This window comes from Pantherophis guttatus, chromosome 4 (assembly GCF_059756535.1).
Source record: "Pantherophis guttatus breed Tessera chromosome 4, ASM5975653v1, whole genome shotgun sequence".
NCBI classification, from domain to species: Eukaryota; Metazoa; Chordata; class Lepidosauria; order Squamata; family Colubridae; genus Pantherophis; species Pantherophis guttatus.
Genome location: NC_142066.1, coordinates 2426717 through 2439235, shown reverse-complemented (window position 1 = coordinate 2439235; position 12519 = coordinate 2426717). Strand labels below are relative to the sequence as shown.

At 50.2% G+C, this 12519-nt stretch overlaps 1 protein-coding gene across 1 annotated transcript in view; it reads right to left on the bottom strand.

Moving 5' to 3' along the window:
- Window positions 1-12519, bottom strand: part of DNAH2 (dynein axonemal heavy chain 2) — a 162387-nt gene that overhangs the window by 30532 nt on the left and 119336 nt on the right. Inside the window, exons 54-59 of the mRNA XM_087891622.1 lie at window positions 11801-11931; window positions 9565-9708; window positions 7673-7840; window positions 7397-7557; window positions 4722-4861; window positions 1999-2146 (exon numbers count right to left, since the gene is read on the bottom strand). Of these exons, the coding sequence (XP_087747748.1) occupies window positions 1999-2146; window positions 4722-4861; window positions 7397-7557; window positions 7673-7840; window positions 9565-9708; window positions 11801-11931 (892 nt within the window). The remainder of the gene's footprint in view (window positions 1-1998; window positions 2147-4721; window positions 4862-7396; window positions 7558-7672; window positions 7841-9564; window positions 9709-11800; window positions 11932-12519) is intronic.

The window sequence follows — 12519 nt, the reverse complement described above, 5'->3', positions numbered from 1 at the left end:
GGAGACCCTAGACCCGTGATGGCGAACCTATGGCACACGTGCCGCAGGTGGCACGCGAAGCCATATCAGTGGGCACGTGAGCTTAGCTCCGCTGATTTTCGGTCCTTCTGGGCCCACCAGAAGTAGGGAAACAGGTTGTTTCCTGCCTCCGGAGGGCCTCAGGGGGTGGTGGGGAAGGCCTGTTTTTCTCTCTCACCTGGCTCCAGAGCCTTTCTAGGAGTCTGGGGAGGGTGAAAACAGCCTTCCCCACTCCCCCAGAGGTCCTCCAGAGGCCAAAAATGGCCCGTTTCTGGCCTCTGGAAGACCTCCGGGGTGGGGTGGGGAGGCCGTTTTCGCCCTCTCCAGACTCCTAGAGAGGCTCTGGAGGCTGGGGACAGCAAAAAACGGGCCTTTCAGTCTCACTGGAAGTTGGCAAACGGGCCGTTTCTGGCCTCTGGAGGGCCTCCAGGGGGGTGGGGAAGGCCGTTTTCGCCCTCCCCAGACTCCTAGAGAGAGAAAAACGGGTCTACCAGGCCATCGCGTGCCAGGAGCGGGGAGGGGGGGTGTCAGGCGCGCATACGCAGAGGGGGGGCACATAAAATTATGGGTGTGGGCACATGCAAGCGCAACACCTCCGCCCCCCCTCCTGGCACGTGATGGCAAAAAGGGGTCTCCAAACTTGGTAGCTTCAAGTTGCCTGGACTTCAACTCCTAGAATTCCCCGAGCCTAATGCATTCCTTTTGCTATGTACACCTGTTGTGGCTCTCTTACTCTCTTGTAATCCCTTCCTCTGCAAACTCTCCACTCTAGAGGTTAGGAGAGAAAAAAATACAGGCATGGCTGGTTGAGGAATTCTGGGAGCCGAAGTCCATAAATCTTAAAGTTACCAAGCTTGGAGACCCCTGCCCTATACCATTCCAGACAAATGGCTATCCGGTCTCTTCTTAAAAGCCTCCAGTGATGGAGCACCCATAACTTCTGGTGGCAGGCTGTTCCACTGGTTAATTGTCCTCACTGTCAGGAAATTCCTCCTTAATTCCAGGTTGCTTCTCTCCTTGATGGGTTTCCATCCTTTGCTTCTTGTCCTGCCTTCTGGTGCTTTGGAGAATTGGTAGATCCCCTCTTCTTTGGGGCAGCCCTATCATGTCTCCTCTACTCCTTCTTTTCATTAAACTAGACATAGCCAATTCCTGAAACTGTTTTTTGTATGTTTTATCCTCCATTCCCCTAATCATCTTTGTTGCTCTTCTCTGCACTCTTTCTAAAGTCCCAACGTATGTTTATATCGTGGTGACCAAAACTGGACACGGTATTCCAAGCGTGGTCTTACCAAGGCCTTATAAAGTGGTATTAACACTTCACGTGACATGTATCCCCATTGTGGTTCGCTTACTCTCTTCTAATCCCTTCCTCTGCGATCTCTCTACTTTAGGGGGTAGGAGGAAAAAAACCCCAGGCATGGCTGGCTGGGGAATTCTGGGGTCTTACTAAGGCCTTATAAATTGGTACTAATACTTCACATGATATGTATCCCCATTGTGGTTTGCTCACTCTCTTCTAATCCCTTCCTCTGCAATCTCTCCACTTTAAGAGGGTAGGATAAAAAAAACAACAACAGCATGGCTGACTGGGGAATTCTGGGGTCTTACTAAGGCCTTATAAATTGGTACTAATACTTCACATGATATGTATCCCCATTGTGGTTTGCTCACTCTCTTCTAATCCCTTCCTCTGCAATCTCTCCACTTTAAGAGGGTAGGATGAAAAAAAAACAAACCCCGGCATGGCTGACTGGGGAATTCTGGGGTCTTACTAAGGCCTTATAAATTGGTACTAATACTTCACATGATCTTCATTCTATCCCTCTGTTACGGCAACCTAGGATTGCATTGGCTTTTTTGGCAGCTGCCGCACAGGGCTGGCTCATATTTAAACGATTGTCCACTCGGAACCCCAGATCTCGAAGCCCCTGCCAGGTTTTTGAAGGATCCCCTCTTGGATGGGCGGTGGGCTCTCACCGTGTCGAGGCTGCCCTTTTCCACCGTGCCCAAATCGACGCCTTCCAGATACTTCTCCGCCACCTCCAGCAGGGCTTCCTTCGGCCACTCCGAGAACCAGTCGATGGTGGTGCAGTTCACCAAAGCAGGATACTGGCGAATCCGGTTCCTGGGGAAGAACAAGAGAATAAGCAGAGTTCGACGGGGCCTTGGAGGTCTTCTAGGCAGGAGATCCTATACCCGTGATGGCGAACCTATGGCATGGGTGGCACAGGTGGCACGTGGAGCCATATCGGTGGGCACGCGGGCTCAGCTCCGGCACACATGCGTGCGCCGGCCAGTTGATTTTTTGGGCCTTCTGGGCCCACCAGAAGTCAGGAAACATGCTGTTTCCAACCTTTGGAGGCCCTCTAGGAAGGCTGGGGAAGGCTGTTTTTGCCCTCCCCAGGCTCCTAGAAAGGCTCTGGAGGCTGGGGAGAGCAAAAAATGGACCTACTGGGCCCACCGTGCCACCGCGTGCCAAAAGCAAGGGGAGCATGGGAGGGGCGGGGCGCATAGAATTATGGATGTGGGCACACGTGCCTGTGTCGCCTCCGCTCCCCCTCCCCCCCCACTTTTGGCACGCGATGGCAAAAAGGTTAGCCATCACTGTCCTATACCATTTCAGACAAATGGCTGTCCAGTCTCTTCTTCAAAACCTCCAGTGTTGGAGCATTCACAACGTCTGGTGGCAGGCAGTTCCCCTGGTTAATCGCTCTCACAGTCAGAAAAAAAAAATCTCTTTAATTCTAGGTTGGCTCTCTCTTTGATAGTCTCCCACCCATTGCTTCTTATCCAGAATAGAATACAGCATAGCAGTGCCGGAAGGGACCTTGGAGGTCTTCTAGTCTAACCTGAGCAGGGGGTTGGACTAGAAGACCTTCAAGGCCCCTTCCGGCTCTATTCTGATTGACGTAGTAAGAGAGAAAAGCAGCTTCCCACCATCGCTCCAGAGACACCCCCCCCCCAGGAGTGGGTTCGAGCATCAGCTAATGCTTTCCACCACTGGGAGGGAGCTTCAAAGACTACGGTTAGTCCTCAACTTACGACCACAATCGAAACCAACATTTGTTGCTAAGTGAGACAGCTGCCTGTTTCAACCTCGACTGCTTGTCTGAAGGCCACAAAGGGCCTTTTTCTCCACGCCTCAACCTGGGGGTCTGCCTGGCCCCCAGCCTCTAAAAACCCACCCTACACGTTTCTCCCATTCACCAGGCCTGTGGCTCTTTGGCCACTGGAGGTCGCTGTTGCTCCACGCAGAATCTTCTCCCCACCTTGCCTAGATGCCGCCCACCCCGAACGCCTCGCCGGAAGGGCCCGGAAAGCCTCACCTGAAGGGGTCCCCCCACGGGGCTCAGGCCCAGAAAGCCTCACCTAAAGGGGTCTCCCAGAGGTCTCAGGCAATGGTGGGATCCTGCCGGTTTAAGAACCGGTTCGGTGATCACGTGTTTTGCGTGCGCACTGTACATGCGTGCGCAGTTTTGACAAAACTAAACTTCCGCGTTCCTTCTGGGGAGTAACGCGGCTGATGCACGGCAATCAGCTCTGCCGCGTGAATCAGCTGAGAGGATAAAGATAAGAAAAGCAGGCCCACCTGATTGTCGGAACGAACCGGTTCGCTCTCTGCTGATCGTTGGAGCTACCGGTACGCCCGAACCGGTCTGAACCGGCTGAATCCCACCTCGGTCTCAGGCCCAGAAAGCCTAACTGAAGCGGTCCCTCAAAGGTCTCAGGCAGTGGTGGGATCCTGCCAGTTTAACAACCGGTTCGGTGATCAAGTGTTTCTTGCGCACAGCGTACGCACAGTTTTGACAAAACTAAAGTTCAGCGTTACTTCTGGGGATTAACACAGCTGATCCGTGGCAATCAGCTCTGCCGCACGAATCAGCTGAGAAGATATAGGTAAGTAAAGCGGGCCCACCTGATCGTCAGAGCTACTGATACGCCTGAACCGGTCCAAACCGGCTAAATCCTACCCCTGGTCTCAGGCCCAGAAAGCTTCACTGAAGGGGTCCCCCATAGGTCTCAGGCAATGGTGGGATCCTGCCGATTTACCAACCGGTTCGGTGATCACGTGATTCGCGCGCGTGCTGTGCCCGAGTGCACAGTTTTGACAAAACTAACTTCTGTGTTACTTCTGGGGATTAACATAGTTGATGTGCGGCAATCCGCTCTGCCGCGCGAATCAGTTGAGAGGATAAAGATAAGTAAAGCAGGCCCACCTGATCGTCGGAACAAACCGGTTCGCTTCCAGCTGATCGTCAGAGCTACCGGTAGGCCCAAACTGGTCTGAACCAGCTGAATCCCAACCCTGGTCTCAGGCCCCGAAAGCCTCACCTGAAGGGATCCCCCCGAGGTCTCAGGCAATGGTGGGATCCTGCCGGTTTAACAACCGGTTCGGTGATCACGTGTTTTGCGTGCACGCTGTGCAACTGTGCACAGTTTTGACAAAACTATACTTCCGCGTTACTTCTGGGGACTAACACAGCTGATGCGGGCAATCCGCTCTGCCGTGCAAATCAGCTGAGAGGATAAAGGTAAGTAAAGCACGCAGGGGCGGGCGGGCCCATCTGATTGTTGGAGCGAACCGGTTCGTTACGAGCTGATCGATGGAGCTACCGGTACACCCAAACCGCTCCGAACCGGTCCGAACCTATTCGAACTGGCTGAATCCCACTCCTGGTCTCAGGCCCAGAAAGCCTCACCTGAAGGGGTCCCCCACAGGGCTCAGGCACAGCACGACGTGAAGATTGTTCCGGACTCTTTCGATCAGGTAGGCAAACAGGCTGTCCTGACTCTCCTGGATCCCCTCGGCCCGGGCTGCGTCGATGATGTGGCTTTGGATCTGGGGGTGGGGGGGGGGAGGAGGAGAAAAAAATCATTCAGTTTTGGTCGCCACAATATAAAAAAAAAATACATTGAGACTTTGGAAAGAGTACAGAGAAGAGCAACGAAGAGGAATAGGGGACCGGAGGACAAAACACACGAAGAACGGTTGCAGGAATTTAATGAAAAGAAGGAAGGAGTACGGGGGACATGATAGCATCTTCCAATATTTGAAGGGCTGCCCCAAAGAAGAGGGGGGGTCCACCTATTTTCCAAAGCCCCTGAAGGCAGGAGAAGAAGAATCAACGGATGGAAACTATTCAAGGAGAGAACTAAGGAGAAACTTCCTAACAGTGAGGACAATTAACCAGCGGAACAGCCTGCCACCGGACGTTGTGGGTTGCTCCATCACTGGAGGTTTTGAAGAAGAGACTGGACAGCCATTTGTCTGAAATGGGATAGGGTGTCCTGGTTTAGCAGGAGGGTTGGACTAGAAGACCTCCAAGGTCCCTTCCCATTCTCTGTTATTCTAGATCTACCGTTTTTCTCAACAACACAGAACGTCCTTCCTCAGGCTGAGGGGTTACCCTGAATCTCGGACACCGGTCGGTCTTGGGAGATGAGCAATACTTTTCGAGGCAGGGGCCATATTGGAGCTGTGGAAGGAAGGAAGGTCTTCCCATCACCCATGCGGGAGCCTTTCTTTGGACACTTCCTAAGCAGATCGCGCCTGGCAGCACCTAGCGCTCCTCGGCTGCCCATTTACTGTCTTCTGTCCAGCTCTTGAGATTTTTGTTTGCTTGTGGTTTTTTTTTTGCCCAATTTTAAGAGAATCACAGAGTTGGAAGGGAGCTTAGAGGTCTTCTAGTCCAACCCCCTGTTCAAGCAGGAGACCTTCTAGCATTGGAGCACCCACAACTTCTAGTGGCAAGCTGTTCCACTGGTTAACTGTTCTCACTGTCAGGAAATTTCCCCTTATTTCTAGGTTGCTTCTCTCCTTGATGAGTTTCCATCCGTTGCTTCTTCTCCTGCCTTCTGGTGCTTTGGAGAATAGGCTGACTCCCCCTCCTCTCCTTTGGGGCAGCCCCTCAAATATTGGAAGACCTCTATCGTGTCCCCCCTAGTCCTCCTTTTCATTAAACTGAACATATTCAATTCCAGCCGCCGTTCTTTGTTTTGTTTTCTCCTCCAATCCTCCTTGTGGCTCTTCTCTGCACTCTTTTCAGAGTCTTTTGGTCTATTCCCGTGATGGCGAACCGGTGGCACACGTGTCACAGGTGGCACGAAGAGCCCTCTATGTGGGAACGCGTGACATCGCCAGCTGTTTTTCTGGTCTCCGCCTGAAAACAGCCCGAAAATGGTCAAAAGCAGCCTGAAAACAGCCCGAAAAACGATCTGAAAACAGCCTGGAAAATGGCCTGAAAATGGCCTGAAAAACGGTCTGAAAACAACCCAAAAAATGGCCTGAAAACAGCCCGAGAAATGGCCTGAAAAACAGTCCAAAAACAGGCCAAAAATGGCCTGAAAACAGCCTGGAAAATGGCCTAAAAACAGCCTGAGAAATAGGCTGAAAACAGCCTGAAAACGGCCTGAAAACAGCCCGAGAAATGGCCTGAAAATGGCCTGGAAAATGGCCTTAAAACGGCCCGAGAAATAACTTGAAAACAGCCTGAAAACAGCCTGAAAAATGGCCCGGAAAATAGCCTGAAAACAGCCTGAGAAATAGCTTGAAAACAGCCTGAAAACAGCCCAAAAGATGGCCTGAAAACAGCCTGAAAATGGCCTGAAAAACAGTCCAAACACAGCCCCAAAAATGGCCTGAAAACAGCCTGAAAATGGCCTGGAAAATGGCCCAGAAAATGGCCTGAAAACAGCCCGAGAAATAACTTGAAAACAGCCTTAAAACGGGCTGAAAAACAGTCCAAAAACAGCCCCAAAATGGCCTGAAAACAGCCTGAGAAATAGCTTGAAAACAGCCTTAAAACGGCCTGAAAAACAGCCCAAAAGATGGCCTGAAAATGGCACGGAAAATGGCCTGAAAAACAGTCCAAACACAACCCAAAAAATGGCCTGAAAACAGCCTGGAAAATGGCCCAGAAAACGGCCTGAAAATGGCCCGAGAAATAACTTGAAAACGGCCTGAAAACAGCCTGAAAAACGGTCCAAAAACAGCTCAAAAATGGCCTGAAAACAGCCTGAAAAATGGCCTGAAAACAGCCTGAGAAATAGCTTGAAACAGCCTTAAAACGGCCTGAAAAACGGTCCAAAAACAGCTCAAAAAATGGCCTGTAAACAGCCCGGAAAATGGCCTGAAAACAGCCTGAAAACGGTCCAAACACAGCCAGAAAAACGGCCCATTAACAGCTTGAAAAACGGCCGGAAAACAGCCCATAAAACAGCCTGAAAAGTGGCCCAAAAACGGCCCAAAAAACGCACGTGCCGAAAACGTTGGCCATCACTGGTCTACTCGACGTCTCAGAGCCTCCGCTAAGCCGAAAGAGGACAAGGACGGCTGGGCCGGGGGGGGGAGAAATGCTTGCCCCCTGTCACACACCTCCTCAAACTCATCCGATTTGTAGAGGTTGGGCACTTCCCCGGAGCTCAGGATGTTGTTGATGTCCTCCAAGAAGCATTCATCCGCTATCTGAGTGTCCACGAAGAGGAAGGTGGTGGGCTTCAGGTCGACCCCGGTCTGCCGGTACAGCTTCTTGATGTCTGGAGAGAAAGGACACCTCTTGTGAGGACCACAGGATCAGTAAGGCCTCAGGGCCTCGTGAGGAGAACGTGGAAGAACATTCTTCGCCTCCAACGAGGTGAGGGACCTGCTCACCTTCTCGGAATTCTTGTTTGCGGTACTGGCGGGAGACCTCGATCTGGAACGTGTAGTACTCGCAGATGGAGGAGGCCAAGCGCGCCAGGCTCTGGCGCCCGCTCCCTCCGATGCCCACCAGCAGCATGTTGCCACGGGGCTGGCTGATCACCCGGACGATGCGGGTTACTACGAGAGAGGAGGGGAGAGAGTCACGGCAAAGGGGGCAAGCCGAGGGGGGACAAGCGACCTCGGACCAGCCATGATCTCCAGAAGTTGTGGTTGCTCCATCACTGGAGCTTTTTAAGAAGAGAGAGGCCGGACAACAATTTTCTCTGAAGTGGTATGGGGTCTCCTGCTTGAGCAGAGGGTCAGACTGGAAGACCTCCAAGGTCCCTTCCAGCCCTAGGATTCTATGATTCTATATGAGATAGATGAAATAGATGAGAGAGAGAGACAGAGACAGAGATGATAGATAGATAGATAGATAGATAGATAGAGAGAGAGAGAGAGAGAGAGAGAGAGAGAGAGAGAGAGAGAGAGATGGATGGAAGGATGGACGAACAGACAGACAGACAGACAAATAGACAAATAGATAATAGATAGATGTTGGATAGATAATGCCTGGATGGATGGATGGATGGATGGATGGATGGATGGATGATAGATAGATAGATAGATAGAGTAGATAGATAGATAGAGTAGATAGAAAGAAAGAAAGGAAGGAAGGAAGGAAGGAAGGAAGGAAGGAAGGAAGGGAGGGAGGGAGGAAGGAAGGAAGGAAGAAAGGAAGGTGATAGACAGACATATGATGGATGGATGGATGGATGGATGGATAAATAAATGATGGATAGAATGATAGCTAGGTAGCTAGAAACAGATAGATAGATAGATAGATAGATAGATAGATAGTTAGATAGATAGACAGACAGACAGACAGACAGACACGGTAGATTGACAGACAGACAGACAGACAGACAGATGGAAAGAAGGAAAGAAAGAAAGAAAGAAAGATACAGACGTATGATGGATGGATAGATAAAATGGATAGAATGATATCTATAGCTAGCTAGCTAGCTAGATAAATAGCTAGACAGATAGACAGAAAGAAAGAAAGAGAAAGAAAGAAAGAAAGAAAGAAAGAAAGAAAAAGAGAGGGAGAGAAAGAAAGAAAGATAGATACAGACGTATGATGGATGGATGGATAGATAAATGATGGATAGAATGGTATCTATAGCTAGCTAGCTAGCTAGACAGACAGACAGAAAGAAAAAGAAAGGAAGGAAGGAAGGAAGGGAGAGAGAGAGAGAGAAAGAAAGAAAGAAAGAAAGAAAGAAGGAAAGAAAGAAAGAAAGAAAGAAAGAAAGAAAGAAAGAAAGAAAGAAAGAAAGAGAAAGATGATAGACAGATGGATGATGGATGGATGGATGGATGGATGGATGGATGGATGGATGGACGGACAGACGGATGGACAGACAGACAGATAGATAAACAATAGCACTTAAATTTATATACTACTTCATAGTTACAGCCCTCGCTAAGCGGTTTATAAGAATTAACCTTTTCTCCAAAGCACCCGAAGGCAGGACAAAAAAAAACAAAACAAACAGATGGAAACTAATCAAGGAGAGAAACAACCTGGAACTAAGGAGAAACTTCCTGACGGTGAGGACAATTCACCAGCGGAACAGCTTGCCACCAGAAGTTGTGGGTATGCTCCATCACTGGAGGCTTTTTAAGAAGAGACCGGACAGCCAATCATCTGTGACGGGATATAGGATCTCTTGCTTGAGCGGGGGGGTTGGACTAGATGACCTCCGAGGTCCCCACCCACTCTGCTTATCCTGTTCTATCCACGTTCTTGTCCACCGTGCCCTCCCACTAGGGGGGGAAACGCAGGCTGCCCCACTCACTGTGCTCGATGGCGTCCCGGAAGAGCACCAGCCTCATGGGTACCACGCCTGGGGTGCGGTTGTAGTCCCCCAGCGCCCGCTCCATCTCGGCCTTCAGGATGCCCATGTCTATCATGTCCTCGTACACGTTGCGCATGAAGTCACCTGTGGGGGGAAACGGCACCCTTTCTGGATTGGGGGGGGGAGATCTGGGGAGGGGGTGTTTATCTTTATCTTTATCTTTATTTGTGTTCTGTCCCCAACCACACGCACACCCCCCAACAGACATTCAAGAGTTAAAGACCAAACCAGCCGGCAAAATCCTTATCCTTATGATAACGGAACTTGGCAACGACCTAGTGGCTGCCTGCCAAGAGTTTATTATTTACGAAGAGGAGAGATAACTTCTCCCCGCTTCTGGTACATCAAAAGAAACAGCTCAATAATTACGGAGTCAATCAAGTCCAGAGATAATCCAGCAAAGTCTATAGCAAAAAGTCCGGCAATGCAGAATGGCGTGGAAGCTTTCAGCTTTGTTCGTCACAAGGTTTGACTGGCCACCACGCTCCCTTTTATATCCTGTGGGGTGTGGTCCAGTGACTCAGCCTAATCTCGGGCACGCCTTTTCTTCTGTTGCACACGCTTATCTCTGCGACGCTGGCGTGGATCCAGCCAGGACTCATTACCCTCATCACTGTCCACCTGTGGCTGCGTGGACGTGCTTGGCCCTGGCCCTATCTCTTGCCCTTCGGTGGACACCGAAGGCATTGCCAGAGAGGAGGGTCCTGGAGAGGGAGGCCTTGCCAACGCCTCTCCTTCACTCTCGGAGTCCTCTCCTGCCGATGACACAGGCTCCGGTAACGGAGCCACAACAATTTGATTTGTATACTGCCCTACTCCCGAAGGACTCAGGGCGGTGAACAGCCAAACAGTAAAAATACATAAATACAAAATTAAAAAAAACAGGATAAAATCGAATTAAACAATTTGGCCCAGACAAATTAAAACACCCCAATCATTTAAAAAACAAATTAAAATTTACATTTAAAAAAGGGAGAAGATTTAGGCCAGGCCAGCTTGATGGAATAAAAAGGTCTTGAGAGCACAGCGGAAGGTGCGCAGATCCGGGATCCTCCGTATCTCCGGGGGGAGCTGCTTCCAGATCGTAGGTGCCCCCACAGAAAAGGCCCTCCCCCTGGGAGCCACTGTTTGGCCGACGGCACCCGGAGGAGCCCCTCTCTATGAGAGCGTACCGGCCGGTAGGAGGCTATTGGTGGTAGTAGGCGGTCCCGTAAGTAGCCAGGTCCTAAGCCATGGAGCGCTCTAAAGGTGGTAACCAAAATCTTGAAGCGCACCCGGAAGACCACCGGGAGCCAGTGCAGCTCGCGCAGGAGAGGTGTTACATGGGACCTCCATGTTGCTCCCATAACCACCCGCGCGGCCGCACTCTGCGCCAGTTGGAGCCTCTGGGTGCACCTCAAGGGGAGCCCCATGTAGAGAGCGTTACAATAGTCCAGACGAGAGGTGACGAGGGCATGAGTGACTGTGCGTAGGGAGTCCCGATCTAGAAAGGGACGCAACTGGCGGATCAGGCGAACCTGATGAAAAATCCTCCCGGACACGGCCGTCAAATGCTCTTCTAAAGACAGCCGTAAATCCAGGAGGACGCCCAAGTTGCGAGCCCTCTCCGTGGGGGCCAATGATTGGCCCCCAATAGTCAGCGATGGCGCCAACTGACCATGGATGACCCTCTTCCCAACTTCTTGAGTCCCCGAGCGCGGCTGGTCCTCGGCTTACGACCACGATGGCGCCTCAGATTTCCCTGGCCGAGTGAGACCGTTGTTTAAGTGAATTTTGCCTCGTGGTTTTTTGTTATTTTTTTAAAATTAGTCGATGGAAATATAAAATACAGAGAGAAATTTATAAAAAAGGAATAGAAAACGAGGAGGGATGGAGGGACAAAAGGGAAAAAAAAAGAGAGAAAATATGGGGGCTGGACTAGAAGACCTCCAAGGTCCCTTCCACCTCATTCTATTCTATTTTATTCTGGTTAAATGGTCGAGGATCTCCTGCTTAACGATGGTGATAATTCGCTTAACGACCCTGGCAAAGGAGGTTAAAAACCAGCCGGCTTCTGTCCGGGAAAGTCAATGGAGGACGCCGGATTCGCTTAACGACCATGGGATTCCCTTAATAACTGCTAGGACTCGCTTAACGACGGTGGCCAAAGAGGCGCCCAAGGGACGTTGGCACCTACCAAAAATGGGCGAGCGCTTGTTGGGGCAAATGTGGTGGAAGGTCAGGTCGAAGAAAGTGCCCAGCTTCTCTCCCAGGAGGGCCACGAAGGTCTCCATGTCGGGGCTGTCCACCAGGCGGTCCGAGAAGACCCTGCAGAGGAGGAGGCCAGAAGAAAAGAAACCTTCACTCTGGCGCCCCCTGCTGGCCATGGCCACGGCCACGGCCACGACACACACACGCACACACACACAAACACACACAAGCAGCCTCTTGCAAAGCCATCTCCAGCCCAGCAGGGGATGGCTGGCACCTTCCACCCAGAAGGGGAGGATGGGCTTGACGGAAGAATAGAATAACAGTTGGAAGGGACCTTGGAGGTCCTCTAGTCCAACCCCCTGGAGAATAGAATAGAATAGAATAAAATAGAATAGAATAGAATAGAATAGAATAGAATAGAATAGAATAGAAAATAGAATAGAATAGAATAGAATAGAATAGAATAGAATAGAAAAATAGAATAGAATAAAATAAATATCGAATAGAATAGAGTAGAATAGAATAGAAAATAGAATAGAATAGAAATACAATAGAATAGAATAGAATAGAAAATAGAATAGAATAGAATAGAAATACAATAGAATAGAATAAAATAAATAGAGAATAGAATAGAGTAGAGTAGAATAGAAAAGAAAAATAGAATAGAATAGAAAATAGAATAGAATAGAATAGAATAGAATA